The sequence below is a fragment of the Oryctolagus cuniculus genome, chromosome 12 (genome assembly GCF_051225735.1).
Source record: "Oryctolagus cuniculus isolate XC-2025 breed Fujian yellow rabbit chromosome 12, ASM5122573v1, whole genome shotgun sequence".
NCBI lineage: Eukaryota > Metazoa > Chordata > Mammalia > Lagomorpha > Leporidae > Oryctolagus > Oryctolagus cuniculus.
Window position 1 is genome coordinate 11964727 of NC_142878.1, and position 19427 is coordinate 11984153.

At 45.7% G+C, this 19427-nt stretch overlaps 1 protein-coding gene across 1 annotated transcript; it reads left to right on the forward strand.

Moving 5' to 3' along the window:
• The first annotated feature begins 55 nt into the window (after window positions 1–55).
• Window positions 56–17497, forward strand: MPHOSPH10 (M-phase phosphoprotein 10). The gene is made up of 11 exons (XM_008269778.4): window positions 56–471; window positions 1072–1834; window positions 2372–2529; window positions 3286–3451; window positions 6054–6195; window positions 7407–7474; window positions 8949–9086; window positions 11776–11886; window positions 14871–14978; window positions 16660–16890; window positions 17258–17497. Exons 1-11 carry the CDS (start codon window positions 383–385, stop codon window positions 17405–17407), a joined length of 2124 nt encoding a protein of 707 aa, XP_008268000.1. The 5' UTR covers window positions 56–382; the 3' UTR covers window positions 17408–17497.
• Window positions 17498–19427: the final 1930 nt, after the last annotated feature.

The window sequence follows — 19427 nt, forward strand, 5'->3', positions numbered from 1 at the left end:
AGGGGCGGTGACAGGGGAGCTGGGGGCGTGGCAACATAATACGATCCAGGAAGCTAGAACAGTGAGGCACTACTGCTTCTAAGGCGGAAACGTAAACCCGTGACGCATCGCCATTTGCGGCCCCACTGCAAAGCCAAACAGAAAGCCGAGAGAACGCTACCAGGGGCGATTTCCGGTTTCCCAGCCCGCCTTCCTGCGCAAGCGCAATGGAAGCTCGCGCGCTGCCTGTGGCTCCGGCTAGCGGTGGGTCGGGAACTTGTGTGCCGCGGAACCTTCGGTCGCCAGCTGCGGGTTGCGCGAGGCACGAGTTTGCTGCGCGGTTTCCGGTGGGGGCTCTTTCCAGTCTTCACGCGCGGAGCCGTGTCGCGAGTTGCCGGCGGCGATGGCTCCGCGGGTGTGGCGTCGGCGGACCCTGCAGCGCTGTGTGGAGGAGGTCAGCAAGGCCACCGGCCGGCCCGAGCGCTTCCTCACGTAAGTTCGCAGAGCCGGGGCACGGCCTCACGTGGGCTCGGGTTTCGGGCCCCCGGAAGGTTCCGGAGCTGCGTGAAGGGGGAGTGTGGTTCACTTTTCCCAAAATGTCAGACAGTTTCCGCACGCGCGGCCGGCCAGGACTTTAACATGGAAAGCAGCGCGGTGTGGCTTTTCCGTTGTGGGCTGGTGAGCTCCCACCAGAGGCCGGCTCGCGGCCAGCGCCGCGTCCTCGGGACGCGCACCTGCGTGTGCGCCCAGACCACGCTCACCTGTGCGCGCGCTGGACTGAAAGCTCGGGCTCGTCTGTCCACCCTGGCGACCGGGCCTTTCTGCGTTGTGCCCCGCGCTCCTCAGCGGTCCTGGGACTTGTGCCTCGGGCCTGAATTCTGAGTGCGACAACTACTATCCTGTTCGCCAGGCTAACTCCAGCGTAAATCTCCACCATCTGACTCTCCGTCATCATTTGCCTGGGATGCCAGAATCTATATCTAAAATTGACATGCATTTAAATTTGATTTTGCTGAAGAGTTTCCTTTATTTTAGGAGTGCTGTGAAATCACTGCGCATGTGTGTAATTCTCATTTACTCCCCCCCCAATAGGATTCAAGATGAATTGGCCTCCAACTTCATTTCTTTAACCAAAGTACTTTATGACTTCAATAAAACGCTAGAGAAAGGTGGGACCCATGGGAGTCCTTTACAGAAACTGGTGATAAATAAATTTGATGATGAGCAGATTTGGCAACAGTTGGAACTGCAGAATGAACCGATTTTACAGTACTTCCAAAATGCAGTTAGTACAGCAGTTAAAGACGAAGACATCAGTCTTTTCCCAGCGAACGAGGCCCAGCAGTGTGAGGAGGCTGGCTCAGAGGTGGAGGCTGATGGCTCAGAGGTGGAGGCTGATGGCTCAGAGATGGAGGTGGATGACTCAGAGGTGGAGGCCGATGGCTCAGAGAGGGAGGCCGATGGCCAGGAGGAGACAGCACAAGCCCTGGAGGAGGAGGAAGCCTCCGGCCTGAGCGGAGATGATCCTGAAGGAGATGAGAAAGCTAACAGCTCCGGCGGACTTGACCTGAGGAGAAGCCCCGACTTCAGTGATGAGGATTCGGATCGTGACTTTGACATCAGCAAGTTGGAACAGGAGAGCAGGGTGCAAAACAGAGGGCCTGGGAAGCCGAGAGAGAAGTCCGTAGTCGACGATAGATTCTTCAAGCTAGCTGAAATGGAGGCTTTTTTAGAAAACGTAGAAAAAGAAGAACAACAAAATGATGATGAAGAGGAGGAAGAAGATATTGATCTTTTTGAAGATGTTGATTCCGATGAAGATGAGGGAGGGCTGTTTGGAAATCAGAAACCGAAGGTAACAGTTTTGGGAGAGGAGAAGAGGCAGGACTGTGTTCTTCAAATTAGATTTTATTCATTTTCCCTAGGAGAGATGTAGAGCACCTCAAAATTCACCTGGCATAAATGAAGAATTTTGGTTAATTGAAAAAATTAAACTGAGGTCCTCATTTCCCATCACAAAACACTGTTATGTGGGTTAAGAAGCATAATCATACTTTAAAGATACTCAGATTTTTTTCTTGATTTATTTTCAAGAAGCACTGCACTGAAAGGGAGGCATTTGTATCCTTTATTTAGGCAGCAGTACTTTGGAAGTGATTGTGCTTGGGAGATTTAGAGATAAGGAATTTGTCCTGTACCTTTTCAGTTATAAATGAATCGCTACTTCCATTCATTTTGTTATAATCCAGTCCTTATGGTTTTATGGTAGTGGTAGTATTTGCCAATTTACCCTATTTTAAAATTAGAAAAAAAAATGTAGTATACATACACATGTGTGCATGTTTTAGTGTATTTTTCTATCTTTGAAATATTTTTAAAATCTGTATTTCAGTCAGCTAAAAGTTCCAGAAACCTGAAATACAAAGATTTCTTTGATCCAGTTGAAAGCGATGGGGAGGTGCCGCGTGTTAACGATGGTGGGCGGGAGTCAGACATGGAGGAGGAAGAGATTGCTGAGGAGGAAATAGCGGAAGGAAGCATTTCTGAAACGTGAGTATTTTGAATCGTCCTTGAACTTGTAAACAGAATTGCTGCTCTTGTATGCAATACTCATAGTTGTCAAGTATTTTATTTCTTCAGTTGCATTACCTAAGATCAAATAGAAGTCTCTGATAGGTAGTCTCAAGATAGCCAGTGGAGGCCAGCGCTGCGGCTCACTAGGCTAATCCTCCGCCTGTGGCACCGGCACCCTGGGTTCTAGTCCTGGTTGGGGCGCCGGATTCGGTCCCGCCGGTTGCCCCTCTTCCAGTCTGGCTCTCTGCTGTGGCCTGGGAGTGCAGTAGAGGATGGCCCAAGTGCTTGGACCCTGCACCCGCATGGGAGACCAGGAGAAGCACCTGGCTCCCGGCTTTGGATCGGTGCAGTGCGCCGGCCTCAGCAGCCACTTGGGGGTGAACCAACAGAAAAAGAAAGACCTTTCTCTCTGTCTCTCTCTCTCACTGTCTAACTCTGCCTGTTTTAAAAAAAAAAAAAAAAGATAGCCAGTGGAGCAGTCAGGAGCAGTTGCCCGTATGGGATGTCAGCATCGCAGGCAGTGGCTCTACCTGCTACACCACAACACTGGCCCAACAATTTCTTACACAGCGTTTCACCTAGATAGTTCTGTTCTTTGATGACTGACTTTGGAAGTTCTGAATATTTGGTTGCATCATGCATACCAGCAAAACCTATGTTACTGGGAAATTTATTTTTGTTTTCCTAAGGAAAAGTAGTATGTTTCCTTTCATAAGCATTTTGGTGTTACAGGGATGAAGATAATGACCTTGAAAGTGAAGATGGTAACCAAAAAGAAATCTCGAAGAGAGTGACCTTTGCTTTGCCAGATGATGAGGAAACTGAAGATACAGACGTTTTAAATGTAAAAACAGATTCAGAGGAAGTTAAATCTTCTTTTGAAAAAAGACAGGAGAAGGTAATTATCAGGAATAAAAGGAAATTTTTATATGCTTACCATGACTAAAATTCACAGACAGCTAACCAATATACCTCTTTTTCTTGTTGGATCTATTAACCATCATTTAAAAACAAACATTTTGCTGCTGTTCTCTAAAGCGCACTGAATGTCAGTGCCTCACAGAAAGTTTAATTCACAAAAATGAGCTTGCTACTCCAAGGCTTTCAGTGGGGAGCACATGTGTAAAACTTGTTTCTTTGTGGTGTCCTTGGTGTCTTCATTCCAGTGGCAGGTCTCCTGATGCGCTTCCTGCAAGCCTCTCACTACTGTTACAGCTCCTCTGCAGGATGTGGCCTGTCTGTAAGGTGTGAGTGCTGGAGTTGGTTTTTAATAGTGTCCTTTATTTTTCTATTTATTTGAGAGATACAGAGACAGACACAGCTCCTGTCTGCTGGTTCATTCTCTAAATGTCTACGACAGCGTGGACTAGGATGGGGCCAGAATTGGGAGCCAGGAACTCAGTCCAGATCTCCCACATGGGTTGCAGGAACCCAGTTACTTGAGCCATCACTGTGACTTCCCTGGGATCAGGAGGCAGAACCAGGAATTAAACCCAGGCACTCCAGTTGCAATGCAGGTGTCTTTATTGCCAGGCTAAATGCTTGTTCCCTGAGGTAGCTTATTTTTGTTTTAAATTTTGTTTATTTGAGAGGCAGAGAGCTTTCTGCTGGTTTACTTCCCAAATGCCTGCAGGTGCTAGGGGCACTGAAGATGGGAGCTAGGAACTACTTCTTGAGCTGTCACCGCTGCCTTCCATGGTTCACATTAGCAGGAAGCTGGAATCAGGAGCTGGAGCTGGGAATTAAACCCAGGCACTAATGTGGGACGCAGGCATCCTAACCAGCATCTAACCGGCTATGCTAAATGTCCATCCTCCTGAGTTATAACTAAAACCATCATAAGTACATCTTCCAGATTGATAAAAACGTGATTTCATACAGATGAAAAATCACTCAGTTTTAATGGATGTAGTCTAGCTCCAATCATTTGGCTGTATCACCTTTAAAATACATTACACAATTAGAAAATGAGAATAGACAGATAATGTAAAACACCGGGGTTGTCAAAGGATTATTTTAAAGATAGAATTTGAGTTGAATCCACAATTGTCAGGTTGTCCTAGAAGAGAAAGTCTGAAGAAAACTAAAAGGAAATAAATTTGTCAGTGGCTTTTTGTCCTTTCCTACATCCCACCAAAAGAGGAAAGCAACATTTGGTTTGATTGTGGAATTATTCAAACTTTCAAGAAATAGCTGAGTTAATGCTGTTTAATCAGTTCCCACAAAGAGTTAAGGAAAACTTGCAGATTATTATAAGATGAAAACTCCAACCTGAAAAAGTTAGCATTAAAGTACTTATTTATGAATAGTGATGCAAAAATCTATAACAGCACTGTGAAAATCATGCCTTGCAAAATGTGGGCCAATTATTCTCTTGATTCCCTGTTAGAAAATCTAATTCTTGGTTCTGAAGGTTAAGGACCTGAACCATATAGTCCCCTTCATACATGTCAGACATTCCTTGACACTCAATATCCAGTCTGAATTTGTCATTTCTGGTGATGTACAGACTTATCTGCAAAAATGCTTCATGGTGAATTTCTAGAAACATTCCTTTAAAATCAGGAATAGGGTTGGGCATGGTGGTGTAGCAGGTTGAGCAGTTTGGGACACCTGTATTCCATATCAGAGTGCCAGTTCTTGTCCCTGCTGTTCTACCTCCCACCTAGGTTCTTGCTACTGTGTACCTTGGGAAGACGTTATATGAAGGCCCAAGTTCTTAGGTCCATGCTGCCTACTTGGGGAGAGGCCTGGATGCAGTTCCAGGCTCCTGGCTTAGGCTTGCTCCAGCTCTAGCTGTTGCCAGTGTTTGAGAAGTGGCCACAAGTAGAACATCTTCTCTGTCTCCACTTCTCTCTATCACTATGGCTTTCAAATAAATCAATCTTAAAAAATAAAATCAAGAATAAGACCAAGTGTTCATTGTTTAAAATTATTACTGTCATTTAACATTCTATTAGAAGTATTAGCAAGTGCAACTACAAAAAAGATTAGGAAGTAAAAGACTAAAGAAAGCATTAATATTTACCCGAGATACTAGAAAAACCAACAGATAAACTAAAAAGCTGTTAGGAAAAATAAGAATCCTGTCAGGTAGCTGAAAAAGCTGGTGTTTTATACACTGAGATCATTCTAATTGTTGTCTTTCAGAAGTTAGAGGTAATTGGGATTTGGGTGTAGAGTCAAAGGGTCAGACTCCATCAGATACTAGTCTAATAAGATAGGACATTTGAATAGAATAGGGTCTGAGGGGACCTAGTATATTAAATGTGGCATTTCAGATCAGTGGGGAAGAGAGCCATTGCAGCTCACCCTGCCTTGGGCAATGGCACTAGGAACTCACTGGCATAAAAAGGTGGCGAGAGCACAATAGAATTGTGTTTGAGGAATTTGAGTTTGAGGAACTGTACATTTCTTTTTCTGTTTTTAAAAATATTTGCTTTTACACAACCATAAGTCCAATTTTATTTCCTAAGTCTGTAACTTTGTGTCTTTCTTAGATGAATGAAAAGATTGCATCTTTAGAAAAAGAATTACTGGAAAAGAAGCCGTGGCAGCTCCAGGGGGAAGTGACTGCACAGAAGCGGCCGGAGAACAGCCTCCTGGAGGAGACCCTGCACTTCGACCACGCTGTCCGCATGGGTACGGCCCCCCGGGCTTCTGCAGAGCACTCCCTTGTGCGCCCCAGCTGCAGAAACTGTCACTCAGTAGGATGCAGCAGTTAACATTTCCCCACATTTGCTCTCTCCTTTACGGGTGTGTGATTGTGTGTGTGTGCCCTTTTCTCCCTGATTTTTTTCCCCTGAATTATTTGAAACTAAGTTGCTAATACTGTGGCACTTCATTCCTCCGTATTTTTACATGGGACTTCTAAGAACTGGGACATTCTCCTGTATAACCCTAGTACCACTAATCCACCTAAGAAATGTAACATTGAAACACCAAGGATACCAATGATACCCAACGTATGATCCATAGTCAGATTTCCTGTTGTGGGGTCTTTACAAGGCTTCCATCCTGTCACTGCTCTGATTAAATTATGGGCTCTGCACTGAGCCTCTTGTCAGCTCATTGAGCACTTTGTTTTTGTGCTCTGAAGTCAAAATGAGTTTCTGCAAAATTTCAGCAGAAGAGAGAATGGAAAAAAGAAGGAAAGTCCCCAGATGCCTGAGATAGAACAGTTAGCACCTACTACCATTTATATTCTAGTTCTGTGGTCCTCAACCTTGAGGGAGCATCAGAACGGTTGTTAAAGGTAGCTAGGGCCGGTGTTGTGGCATAGCAGGTTAAGCCACTGCGTGCAGTGCCAGCATCCCATATGGGCACCGGTTCAAGTCCTAGCTGCTCCACTTCCGATCTAGCTCTCTGCCAATGTCCTGGTGAAAGCAGTGGAAGCTCTCTCTGCCACTTCTTTTTCTCTCTCTGTATGTCTCTGACTTTCAAATAAGTAAATAGATCTTAAAAAAAAAAAAGAAGAAGAAAGCAAGCAGTGAAAGATGACCTCAAGTCCTCGGGCCCCTGCACTCACGTGGGAGACCTAAGAAATTCCTGGCTCATGGTTTCAGTCCAGCCCAGCCCCAACCATTGTGGCCATTTGGAGAGTGAACCAGCTGTGGAAGATCAGTCATATTCTCTCTCTCTCTCTCTCTCTCTCTCTCAAACTCTGCCTTTCAAATAAAATAAATCTTAAAAAAAAACAAAAACAACTCAGGTAGCTGTCCCCTTTCCCTGCTTTCTGATTCTAGAGGTGTGGGGTGGCCCAAAACTGCATTTCCCACAGGTTCTCCGGTGTTGCTGATGCTTTGGATCCTCGGTCTTGTGTACTCAGTAAATTCATGTTTCATTTCCTTTAGCACCTGTGATTACGGAGGAAACCACCCTTCAACTAGAAGATATCATTAAGCAGAGGATAAGAGATAAGGTCAGAAGAAGTAAATATGACTTGATTTACATTTCAATGAAGTTTTTAGAAATGATGTTTCCGTATTTTGGGAGTAGGGATAATGCTGTCTTCTTTTTTTAATTTATTTATTTGAAAGACAGAGTTACAGAGAGAGGCAGAGAAAGAGAGGTCTTCCATCCACTGGTTCACTCCCCAGATGGCCACAATGGCCAGAGCTGTGTCAATCCGAAACCAGGAGCCAAGAGCCTTCTCTGGGTCTCCCACATGGGTGCAGGGGCCCAAGGATTTGGGCCATCCTCCACTGCTTTCCCAGGCCACAGCAGAGAGCTGGATCAGAAGAGGATCAGCCGGGACTAGAACTGGCGCCCATGGGATGCCGGTGCCTCAGACCAGGGCTTTAACGCGCTGATAATGCTGTCTTTATTTGCACTTAATTAGGTTCTTCATGGTAAAAGCCTTAACTCAGTGCCAGCATTGTAGCACAGCAGGTCAAGCCACTATTTGTGACACCAGCATCCCATACTGGATTGCTAGTTCGAGTGCTAGCTGCTCAGTTTTCAATCCAGGTTCCTGCTGATGCACCTGGAAAGGCAGCAGAAGATGCCTAAGTGCTTGGGCTCCTGCCATCCATGTGGGAGAACAGGAGGGAATTCCTGCCTCCTGGCTTCCACCTGGCTCAGCTCAATTGAGGAGTGAACCAACGGATTGAAGCTCTCTCTCGTTCTGCCTTTCAGAAAAATAAATTTTTAAAAAACATACAAAAGTCTTGAATCTAGACTAAGACTGTTTTCAGCTTTTGTTGTGTGAGGTACTGTGAGAAAAGTAGTAGCTGGGAATGGCAGTGCTGTGCCTGGAGGGACAGGGAAGCCAGAGCTGTCGCCAGTCCCCTTCCTCCTGCATCAGGCTGGCCTGTCAGATGGTGTCACATGGAGCTGCTGAGGGCTGTTGGGAATGGTAATCGGTGTCTGACGTGCTGTGGTTACACCCAGCACCCATAATGTGGCAAATCAAGGGTCTGTCTGTTCTGTGTTGACCCAGCAAAGAATTGTTTAGGGATTGATCTGATTTTGTAAACTTAGAATAAAAATTGAGCATGTGGCATGTACAATAAGAGATGGTTGTTATAACATGTATGTTTACCCACACTTTGGTGTTAAACATGCAAAAGGTTTAAGGGAGGGTGTTACATACAGAATGTCCTGAGATTTGAAATGAAACTAGGTAAATCTGGGGCTTGATTTTTAAACAAACTGGATGGGGAAATGTGAAATTAAGATTGGCAAACAGGAGAAAGGCTACTTTAAAACAAAAACAGAACAGGATATTTGAATAGTCTGCTCTTTGCTTTTCTTGATGCTGCTTCTTTGTGATTTGATAGTCATCTCAGAGGTTGGCTTACTTTTTTTATACAATTGGCAAAAGATTTTTAAGTGAGGCTAGAAATAAGTTACAGATCCCATTAATTTATATTCTCCTTGCCCTTCTGTTTCAGGCTTGGGATGATGTGGTAAGGAAAGAAAAACCCAAGGAGGATGCATATGAGTATAAAAAGCGCTTAACATTAGACCACGAAAAGAGTAAATTGAGCCTGGCTGAAATTTATGAACAGGAATACATCAAGCTCAACCAGGTAAGAAAGCTTCTATGGCAAAGCTATTATTTAAGGAATAGAAATAGAAAACCAGGCCGTTTATACTGTTGAGATCATGAAGCCACAATCTTCGGTCACCTAGTTTAAGTGGGAGACAGAGAATGCTGACAATAGAGGGGTTCCAGTGTTCCACTGAACAGGAAGAAGAGGGTTTTGCTTTGCAGTTAGATGTTGGTCACCTTGTACGTAAGCAGCCAGTTACTCACCCTCCAGTAATTAAGGTAGTATTACAATTTAGGATCGTTTCTCATTGATATTTTGAAGTTACTTTGATGTATTTTATATGATTATGGATTTTTGTCCTTTCTTTTGCTTAAATTCTAAAGTCATCTCTGATTAAATAGCAGTACTGGGTTATATTCCCAATATAACAGTTGAATTGTTCTTCACATTTGGTGCATTGGGAATGTGCTCAGTGTGCGCTTAGGGTTGAGGAGGCATATTTATTCTGGTAAAGCCGTTGAGGATTGCTGCTGGATTTTGTCAGCTAATGCCAACCACGCAGCAATGGCAGGCAGTGCGCTGAGGCCCCTGTAGCCGAACAGCTGGGAAGATTGCAATTAAAATTCCCCCTGGTTACCTTGCAAGCCAAGGAAACAGTTGAAGGAATATTTGTGCAGCTTCAACTGATACTTATTGAACTTCTACTGGCAATTTTGAAGAGATTCAGTCAATACCAAAAGTTTGGGTAACAGAGAATGTTCAAAATTTAATTAAATAGGTGATATAGCAGCTTATGCTAGTTGTGTTAGTATTAGTTTTTTTTTGTTTTGTTTTGTTTTTTAGATTTTATTTATTTATTTGAAAGAGAGCCACAGACAAAGGGAAAGACAGAGTGAAAGATCTTCCACCTGCTGGTTCACTCCCCAGACAGCAGCAATGGCCAGAGCTGGGCTGAGGTGAAGCCAGGAGCCAGGAACCTCCTCTGGGTCCCCCATGCGGGTGTAGGGGCCCAAGCACCTGGGCCATCCTCCACTGCTTTCCAAGGCCACAGCAGGGAGCTGGGTTGGAAGAGAAGCAGCCGGGACATGAACCGGCGCCACAGGCAGAGGCTCAGCCCATTACAGCACGATGCTGGCTCCCAAGTATTGGTTTTATTCCTCTGTCAGAGTCGGCAGCCAGTTTGGCAGTTTTTGGGTATGGACTTGGAGTTCTAGTATTTGAATGAGCTGAGCCACTTCTAGACCCATTGGTGTAGGAGGTGATGCCGGGGACTGTCAGTGTTTGCTGCAGCTTGGTTTCAGACAGGAGGGAAGAAGCAAGGTGAAAGGAGACAGCTCCAGCATGAGCCTTTATCATGGCTGGGTATTTGACGGGATCAGGAAAATGCTGTATAGCAAATATATGACTTTGCAGTATTATTAAGGTTTTTAAAACATGAGTTAAGGTAGAAGCAAGAGTATCCTGGTACCTGGGTGTGACTGGAGTTTGGGCCCTGATGACGAGTGGTAGAAACAGATTAGATTCTTCTCTGGCATCAGGTGTGGAGGCAGTCGGTGGTTTCCTGGTTCTGGTGTTTATTGTTTTCTTCCATGTCTTAATGAAAAAAAACTGAAAATCGTCTTAGCCTTTTAGAATAAGAATTTTGGGCTAGAGGGAAAAGAAATACAAAATTTACATTTTCACCTTAATAGAATTAAAATTGTCATTTTTTTCAGTGTTAATTTATCAGAATAAATCTTTAGCATTTTATATAAAAACAAAAGGAAGAAAAAAGACCCTATAAGCCAAATCAATATTTGGATATTTTTCTTTCTTAATTGATGTGAGATTCATTCAATATAAAATTAACTACTTCAAAATGAACAGTTGAGGAACATTTAGTACAGTGTTGTGTAAATCCTGCATCTGTCTAGTCCCAAAATAAAACTCCATACTCATTGAGCAGTTGCCAAGCTGTATTCTGTGTCTGTAAATTCCAGTGTTCTGGACGTTTCGTATAGATGGAGTCCAACAGGTGACCTTTTAGGGCCAGCTCTTTGACTTAGCACGGTATTTTCATGATCATGGCATGTATAGTACTTTACTTCTTTTTTGTAGCTGAGTAATAGTCCGCTGTCTGTATATGCATTCATCCCTAGATGGGAAGTTGGGCTGTTTTCACCTTTAGCTGTTGTGGATACTACTGTGTACATATACCTGTTTCAGTACTTGCTTTTAATTCTATTGAGTGTTAACCTAAGAATGGAATTTCTGGCTCGTATGGTAATTGTTTCACTTTCCATGGAGTTGCCAAGCTTATTAGCATTGTGACTGCTCCATTTTATATTCCCACTAGTCATGCACAGGTTCCATTTTCTCCATGTCTTCACCCACATCTGTTGTCTGTCACCACTGTTTTTGGTTTTCTCCCCCCTCGTTGTGGGCATCCTAATGGGAATAGCTTATCTCTTAACAGAAGTCAACCCCGAAGGAGTGAAGTTGCAAGTTGTAAGTTTTAGAGGATGTTAGAGGTGACGGTTACTTGTAGGTACTGAAATGCACGTCACCTTTGTTCTTCGGTAGTTGGTACCATCGTGGCACTAATGCCTTTCATTTTGTCTGAATATTTCTGTGTAGCTGAAGCTTTGGTGATGAGAATTTGGGAATACCCTCATTGGCCTTCAGTGTTTTTCCTGTGGTATATGTTAAGCTGCTTAGTCTGACATTGTTGACCTTATTTCCTAAGCAAAAAGCAGAAGAAGAAGAAAATCCGGAGCATGTGGAAATTCAGAAGATGATGGATGCCCTCTTTTTAAAGCTGGATGCTCTGTCAAACTTCCACTTCATCCCTAAGCCGGTAAGCGTGTTAGCAGTCTGTGTGCGGCCAGCAGATGGGACCTTGACAACAGCTTTTGTGAGACTCACTCCTTACTGGGTTTTAGGGTGCAAACTTGTCGTGATGCCCTGCCACTTGTAGGCAGGGCCTCCTCGAGGAGTGCTCGTTTCTGGTGCCATGATAGTTCTGGCTCCCCTGCGCGTGCAGCCTGCGCTCCTGTTGGCCCCTGCCAGACCCTCAGCCTTAACCCTCAGGGACCTGTCCTTTCCCCAGCCTCCCGTCCTTTAGTTCCATTCTCAGTGCATGATGGGAATGGAGATACGCAGTGTCCATACTGGGCATTTATTGAGTACCTGCTACCTGCCACCTTGCCTCCCTTGCATGCATTAACTTCTTTTTTTTATTTTTATTTTTATTTTTATTTTTTTTGACAGGCAGAGTGGACAGTGAGAGAGAGAGACAGAGAGAAAGGTCTTCCTTTTGCCGTTGGTTCACCCTCCAATGGCTGCCGCGGCTGGCGCACTGCGGCCGGCGCACCGCGCTGATCCGATGGCAGGAGCCAGGAGCCAGGTGCTTTTCCTGGTCTCCCATGGGGTGCAGGGCCCAAGCACCTGGGCCATCCTCCACTGCACTCCCTGGCCACAGCAGAGGGCTGGCCTGGAAGAGGGGCAACCGGGACAGAATCCGGCGCCCCGACCAGGACTAGAACCTGGTGTGCCGGCGCCGCTAGGCGGAGGATTAGCCTATTGAGCCGCGGCGCCGGCCATGCATTAACTTCTAATGTACAAGACACTGAGGCAGATGGTGCCTCCAGTTTCAGATGAGGAAACGGGCTTAGAGATGGGAGTGGCCCATGCTGTCTTCACTGCCTACAGCTCCCTTGGCCAGGCCCAAACCCCACAAGTGATCTCCTTGTCTGGTTGACTCTCATCCAGGACACTGACTTGGCTCAGTATCTGCCTGCTTGGGAGCTTCATCTTCTACTCACCACCTTCTTGAAACCTCTAGGACAGTGCTTGTACCATTCTTTCATTGCTTGCTCTCCTGCGGCCCTTTGGTAGCTCTACAATGTCGGGAGTTAATGCAAGTCCAGAATTCTAAGGCTAATTCTGCTCCTGACTAGCTTTGAGATTCAGGTAGATTGCTTCACATTTCATCTGCAGCATAGATGATAGTCTCCAAGATCCTTTCTGATTTGTTGATGGTTAGGTGATTTTACCTTTGTATTCTGATTTCTCAGCAGACAGTAAGCTTTTATCACCTGGTTTTTAAATCCTGTAGTTTGTATAAAAAGTGGGTTTTTAATGTGTGTGTTGTCTGCACGCTCCAGCTGGAAAGACCTGCTTGCTTTTTCCTCTTCAGAAATGCAGACTTGGAGTGTGGGCCCCACAGTGCCCCTGTTTTCCCATTCAGGTTGGGTTTTCCCTCGCCTTCTCAGTAGACTGCTGAGCAGTCACCAGCCATCATTTTTGGATGTATCTTGAACTACATCCATTCTCTCCATATTTCTGTTTATTGTAGAGTAGAACACAGTGTTCCTAATAAATAATTGAGCAGTGGTCCTGTGGAAGAAGTGATTTCTTCCATACTGTGACATTTTTCTCTGGGAATCCAGGCTCTGTTGTTTTTCTGCTTGTTTTTTGTTCTTGAAGTTTCCTGGGGCAAATGTCTCGTAGTTCACTGGAGTATGGGCAGGACTGTGAAAAGCAGAGTGAGTGGGCTGAGGAGTCAGTGATGTGCTTGGAAGCAGAACCTCCTCCCACAGTTCAGCCGCTGGTGACAGGGAGGGGTCTGAGTGATGCTCTTGCTCCCCGTCCCTGGTGACCCTCACAGAGACAGGCAGGAATCTGACGTGAAGAGCACTGTGAGTCTAGGTGTGTGGTAAGTAATCTCCATTGCTCTTTGATTACCATGAGCAGTGGGAAACCGGTTTTGATTTCTGAATTTCTTGAGTAATTCTTTCAAAAAATGGAAAAAAAAAAAAAAAAGACTGATACAAACCCAAATGGTCCCCAGTTAGCGTTGCATTCCTCTGCCCTTGTCATAGTGGATGTGTTTGACTTCAGCAGGGGATGGGATTACTTGAGAAAGTCCACACAGGCCACAGGTATAAATAGGTTAGTACAGAGAGAGGAACTGAGCTTGATTGTGGCAGAAATGCCAGCAGAGATGTCGAAGCAGCAGAAGACCCTGCAGCTCGGCTGGCCTAGGGTTTCGGAGGTGCCCAGGCTGTGCACAGCACCTGCATTCCAGCCGGCTTACAGCTTCAGCTGTCAGCACACTAACGTTTTAATGATCTCCCCATAAAGTACTTTATGTGTAGAGCTTCCTTGTCTGCACAGGATTGGTTCTAGGACTCCACCCTCAGTATCAAACTATGCAGGTGCTCCAGTCCCTTTCGTAAAATGGCGTAAATCTGAAGATAACCTACACATGTCCTCCCGGATACTTTAAGTCACCTCATGCCCCTAATACAATATTAGTTGCTATATTACTATATAATTTAGGATCTCTTTGGTCTGCAGTTGGTTGAATCCACAGGTGTGGAACCTCCCAGATATGGAGGCCTGATTGTATAGGACTCTAAGTTGATAACTTCACAGTTCACATATTTTATGTTAAAGCCGCTGTTTTTTTTTTTTTTTTTTAAGATTTATTTATTTATTGGAAAGGCAGAGTTAGAGAGAGGGAGAGACACAGAGAAAGCTCCTCTGTCTGCTAGTTTACTCCCCAAATGGCCACAACGGCCAGGGCTGGGTCAGACTGGAGCCAGGAACTTCATCCAGATCTCCCATGTGGGTGGCAGGGACCCAAGCACTTGACCCATTCTACTGCTTTCCTGGGTGCATTAGCAGGGAGTTGGATTGGAAGTGGAGCAGCCAGGACTTGAAGCAGCACCTTAGGATACCCACACTGCAGGCCACGGCTTAACCTGCTAAACCATAATGCTGGCCCCAGGGCCACTTTTGACTTCCTATTGAGTGCGTGTGTTGTCTCTTTTCCAGCCTGCACCAGAGATCAAAGTTGTGTCAAACCTGCCAGCCATCACTATGGAGGAAGTAGCCCCCGTGAGTGTTAGTGATGCAGCCCTCCTGGCCCCAGAGGAAATCAAGGTAAGAAGCGGAGGTTGAGACATAAACATGTATACAAGTCAGACCTTAGATACAGGCAGATCTCCGTTTATTTATTAGCACTCCTTTGAATTTGTAGTTTTTATTTATTTATTTATTTATTTTTTGACAGGCAGAGTGGACAGTGAGAGAGAGAGACAGAGAGAAAGGTCTTCCTTTTTGCCGTTGGTTCACCCTCCAATGGCCGCCGCGGCCAGCGCGCTGCAGCCGGCGCACCGCACTGATCCGATGACAGGAGCCAGGTGCTTATCCTGGTCTCCTATGGGGTGCAGGGCCCAAGTACTTGGGCCATCCTCCACTGCACTCCCTGGCCACAGCAGAGAGCTGGCCTGGAAGAGGGGCAACTGGGACAGAATCCGGCGCCCCGACCAGGACTAGAACCCGGTGTGCCGGCGCCGCAAGGCGGAGGATTAGCCTAGTGAGCCGTGGCGCCGGCCCGAGTTTGTAGTTTTTATTCTGATATATCTAAGTAGTTTATAGGTCGAGTCAAACTAACATCAAAATATTCCATACAAGCAGGCATTAGTATGAGTTGCTGGTATTAGAAGTAGTATAAAAGCAATTTTTAAGTATCCAGTATGAGTGTCTTGTTATAATCCAAATCTGAACACTAGTAGTTACAAAGTTAGGTTGAAATAAACTGCTTATACATTAGGAGCAAAGGGCTTTGGATCTAGAATACAGCGTTTAGGTCTTGGAAGAAGTTAGTTTTACCAAATGGAGAAAAATGACGCCAGTGCCTTATGCAATAATGGTGGTTTCTGCCAGGCCCACAGCACAAGGTTGGCCAGCAGCAGGGCCCTGTTTCTTTCTCCTCATTGCTTTGCTGTTCCCACTCCTCCTGTCGGAGCTTCTGCCATCTCCGTGAGGGTGGCCACCCTGGCACAGTGGGCTGGCAGCTGAGGAGAAGAGACGGACAAACTGGTCTGCAGTGGAGGGGTGTTTTCCTTTCCTCTGTGGTTTCTCGGTCTCTGGGAACCTGTGCCCTGTGTCTTTGCAGCTCAGGCATGCCTCAGGCCCATGCTGGAGTCTCTGATACATTGACTTGAGAACCCAACTCTCCATGCCACCTTTGTGAATTTGTTTGGTAACTGAACTGTCACTGAAAAAGTCTGTTATGTCAAACACTGCATCTAGGGTTTTTTTGTTTGCTTGTTTTTGTTTTAAAGATTTTATTTATTTAAGAGGTAGAGTTACAGAGAAAGGCAGAGACAGAGAGAAAGGTCTTCCATCCGCTGGTTTACTCCCCAAATGGCTGCAGTGGCTGGAGCTGAGCCGATCTGGAGCCAGGAACAACTTCTGGGTCTCCCACATGGGTACAGGGGCCCAAGTACTTGGGCCATCCTCCAGTGCTTTCCCAGGCCATAAACAGAGAGCTGGATCAGAAGTGGAGCAGCTGAGACTCGAACCAGCACCCATAGGGATGTGGGTGCTACAGGCAGAAGCCTGGCCTACTACGCCCTAGTGCCAGCCCCTGCGTCCAGGTTTTAAAGAGCTGCTAGCCAAGCCCTCTGGAACTCAGGTGGGGATTGCACTGCATCCTGACGCACTGAGCCACGTCCTTACAGCCCCTGAGCTGCCTACTCTCTGCTCTCTTCTGCGGCAGTTCCCTGCGTTGATGTTAGACTAGAGTAACTGCTGTGTTGGTGGTGTTTCTTTATAGGAGAAAAATAAAGCTGGAGATATAAAAACAGCTGCCGAGAAAACAGCTACAGACAAGAAGCGAGAACGGAGGAAAAAGAAATATCAGAAACGCTTGAAAATAAAAGAGAGGGAGAAGCGGAGAAAACAACTTGAAAAGAGCAACCCAGACCAAGGAGGAAAATACACCAAAGCCAGAGCTTCGGAGACCTTGAAACATCTGACCAAAACCGGCAGAGCTTCCTTGTTAAAGGTAAGGACGGGAAGGACGCTGCTGAAGAGACCTGCGGGTTAGGCGCTGTCTCCTGGCCTGGGACGCCAGGGCCAGTGGCACAGCCCCCACAGGGTGGAGACTGACTGGTGGAGGAGCTTCCAAGTTTGTCCCACTTGGGCCTGCAGCAGTTTTTGTTCACTCCCTTCTCCCTTAAATCGCAAGAACATTGCACCAGTGTGGGATGTACAGGATACCTGTCCACAAACGGATGCAATTGTTTCTAATTTTACTTCTTTCTTGAATTTATACCTTTGCACATTATTGTATTCATAATATAGTTATAGTTTGGCTTTCTTATGAATAAGCACATTTTCACAGCCTGAACATATCTTCATTTTAATTACAGGATGAAGGGAAAGACAAAGCCTTAAAGTCATCTCAAGCATTCTTTTCTAAATTACAAGATCAAGTGAAGATGCAAATCAGTGATGCAAAGAAGACGGAAAAGAAAAAGAAAAAAAGACAAGATATTTCTGTTCATAAATTAAAACTGTAATATATTTTGAAAATAATGTAAATATTAACATGAAAGCTTCTACCCATTTGCTGCCACTGTTCTGTTTATAATAAAATGTTTGAGACTTTCTTTGTATCTGTGGCAGATATTGGAGAACCCCACAGTGTATAGAGATAAACCCTGACCTGTTTTTGGAAAATCCATGTGGTCTGCACTGGGTGTAAGGCAGGACCTAGCTCCTTGGGTCCTTCCTGCATAAAGCAGTACGTGTGCCTTTGGAAGTGATCTTCCATGGCCTGAGCAAGGACCGAGGGCGGCTGTAGGTAGCCATCCGTAGTCAGATGCAGAAAGGACCGTGTGGGCTGGAAGTGATTCCAGGAGCCATAGGAACCTGGTACACCCAGCACAGTAGACTGGCAGCTTCATCTGTGGCCACGAGGTGCTCCCAGTCCAGCCATCCCATCAGGGAAAGTTGTCTTTTGCCTGTAAGGTCTTACCGTGACATGGTGGACATGATTTAAGCCTTATTCCAGGTGGGTTCTGTCTGTCTGTTTCTCTGCCTCTGAAATCAATCTAAAAATTTTTTTTGGTGTATCCCCATTGTTCTTCGAGCACTTCCTTATTTTTGCTTTCAGATGTTGCAGGCTTATCCTATACTATCCCTGGAATCAACTATTTTCCCAAGGAACCTCAGGCCATGACTTGGAAATTAGAGTACTTCAAAAAGTTTATGGAGGAGGCCGTAGTGGGTAAAGCCACTGCCTGCAGTGCCAGCATCCCATATGGGCACTGGTTCGAGTCCTGGCTGCTCCACTTCTGATCCCACTCTCTGCTGTGGCCTGAGAAAGCAGTAGAGGGATGTCCCCTGTCCTTGGGTCTCCGCACATGGGAAAACGGAAGAAGATCCTGGCTCCTGGCTTTGGATCAGCACAGCTCCAGCCGTTGTGGCCATCTGGGGAGTGAACCAGCAGATGGAAGGCCTCTGCCTCTCTGTAACTCTGCCTTTCAGACAAATAAATACATTTTTTTTAAAAAGTTTATGGAGATGAAATTAAAAGATTTTGGTGCAAAAATTTTTGAAATACAGTTTTTTTCATAATATACATTGGTTTTAAGGCTTTATTGAGGTATAATTGACATACAATAAATTCCACATTTAAATTTGATACGCTTTGGCGTATACACACCAAGCTCTCACCATGATGAAGACGGTGAGTCCATCCATGTCCCTGAATGTTCCCTTTGTATTTCCTCGTTCTAAGCACCTGCTGTCCCTCTTCCTGTCCCTAGGCAGCCACTGACCTTGTCATTGTACATAATAGACATTTTCATGAGCTTTTTGAAGACCCCTTGTATGCATGGATATCAATCTCTTTTTTTTTGCACCAAAATAAACGTCTTTTAATTCCATTTCCACGAACTTTTTGAAATCTTGTGTATCCCCCAAAGTTAACGGTTGGAAACCTAACCCTCAAATTTGCATGTCGGAGGTGTTTGGAGGTGGGGCCCTTGCGAGGTAATTAGGAGGGGAGCACGCCATGTAGGCGAGCCCCCATGACGGCACAACGGCTTTGTAAGAGGAGGGGAGGGTTAAGCTGGCAGTTCATGCTGTGTCGCCCTGTGCTGCCCTCGCCCATGTTGCGATGCAGCACGAGACCTTTACTGCCTGCTCAGCAGGTGCCGGCACCACGGGCTAGGATTCCGCAGCCTCCAAACCATGAGCCAAACCAACCGCTCCTCTTTAGAAAGTGCCTGGTCTCAGGTGTAGTTAACTCGGATACCAATTTCTGGGCGCTAGGTGAGTTCATGGCTGCTATGCCTACTCGACAGACGGGTAGAAGATCGTGCCTTCTCAAGCCCCTTTTAATTCCACTTCCCAGGGACTTTTTGACGTCCCCTCCTACAGTCAGGCTATGATTGCTTCTTACCAGTTGGAACGCAAGCACGTGACACAAGCCAGCAGTGCGTCCTGTTTTCCCTGCTCCCTCTCGTTCTCATTCTCGTGCGGCTTAGTCTTCCAGCCCCATCCTGTGTTCTTAATGCAAGGCCGGGCGGGCCT

Excerpts from the sequence above, each read along its gene's own strand:
- MPHOSPH10 (XM_008269778.4), top strand. The coding sequence starts at position 383 with ATGGCTCCGCGGGTGTGGCGTCGGCGGACCCTGCAGCGCTGTGTGGAG. Across the intron at positions 2,530-3,285 it reads GAAGGAAGCATTTCTGAAAC|GGATGAAGATAATGACCTTG; the intron begins GTGAGTATTTTG and ends TTGGTGTTACAG. Across the intron at positions 7,475-8,948 it reads AGCAGAGGATAAGAGATAAG|GCTTGGGATGATGTGGTAAG; the intron begins GTCAGAAGAAGT and ends CTTCTGTTTCAG.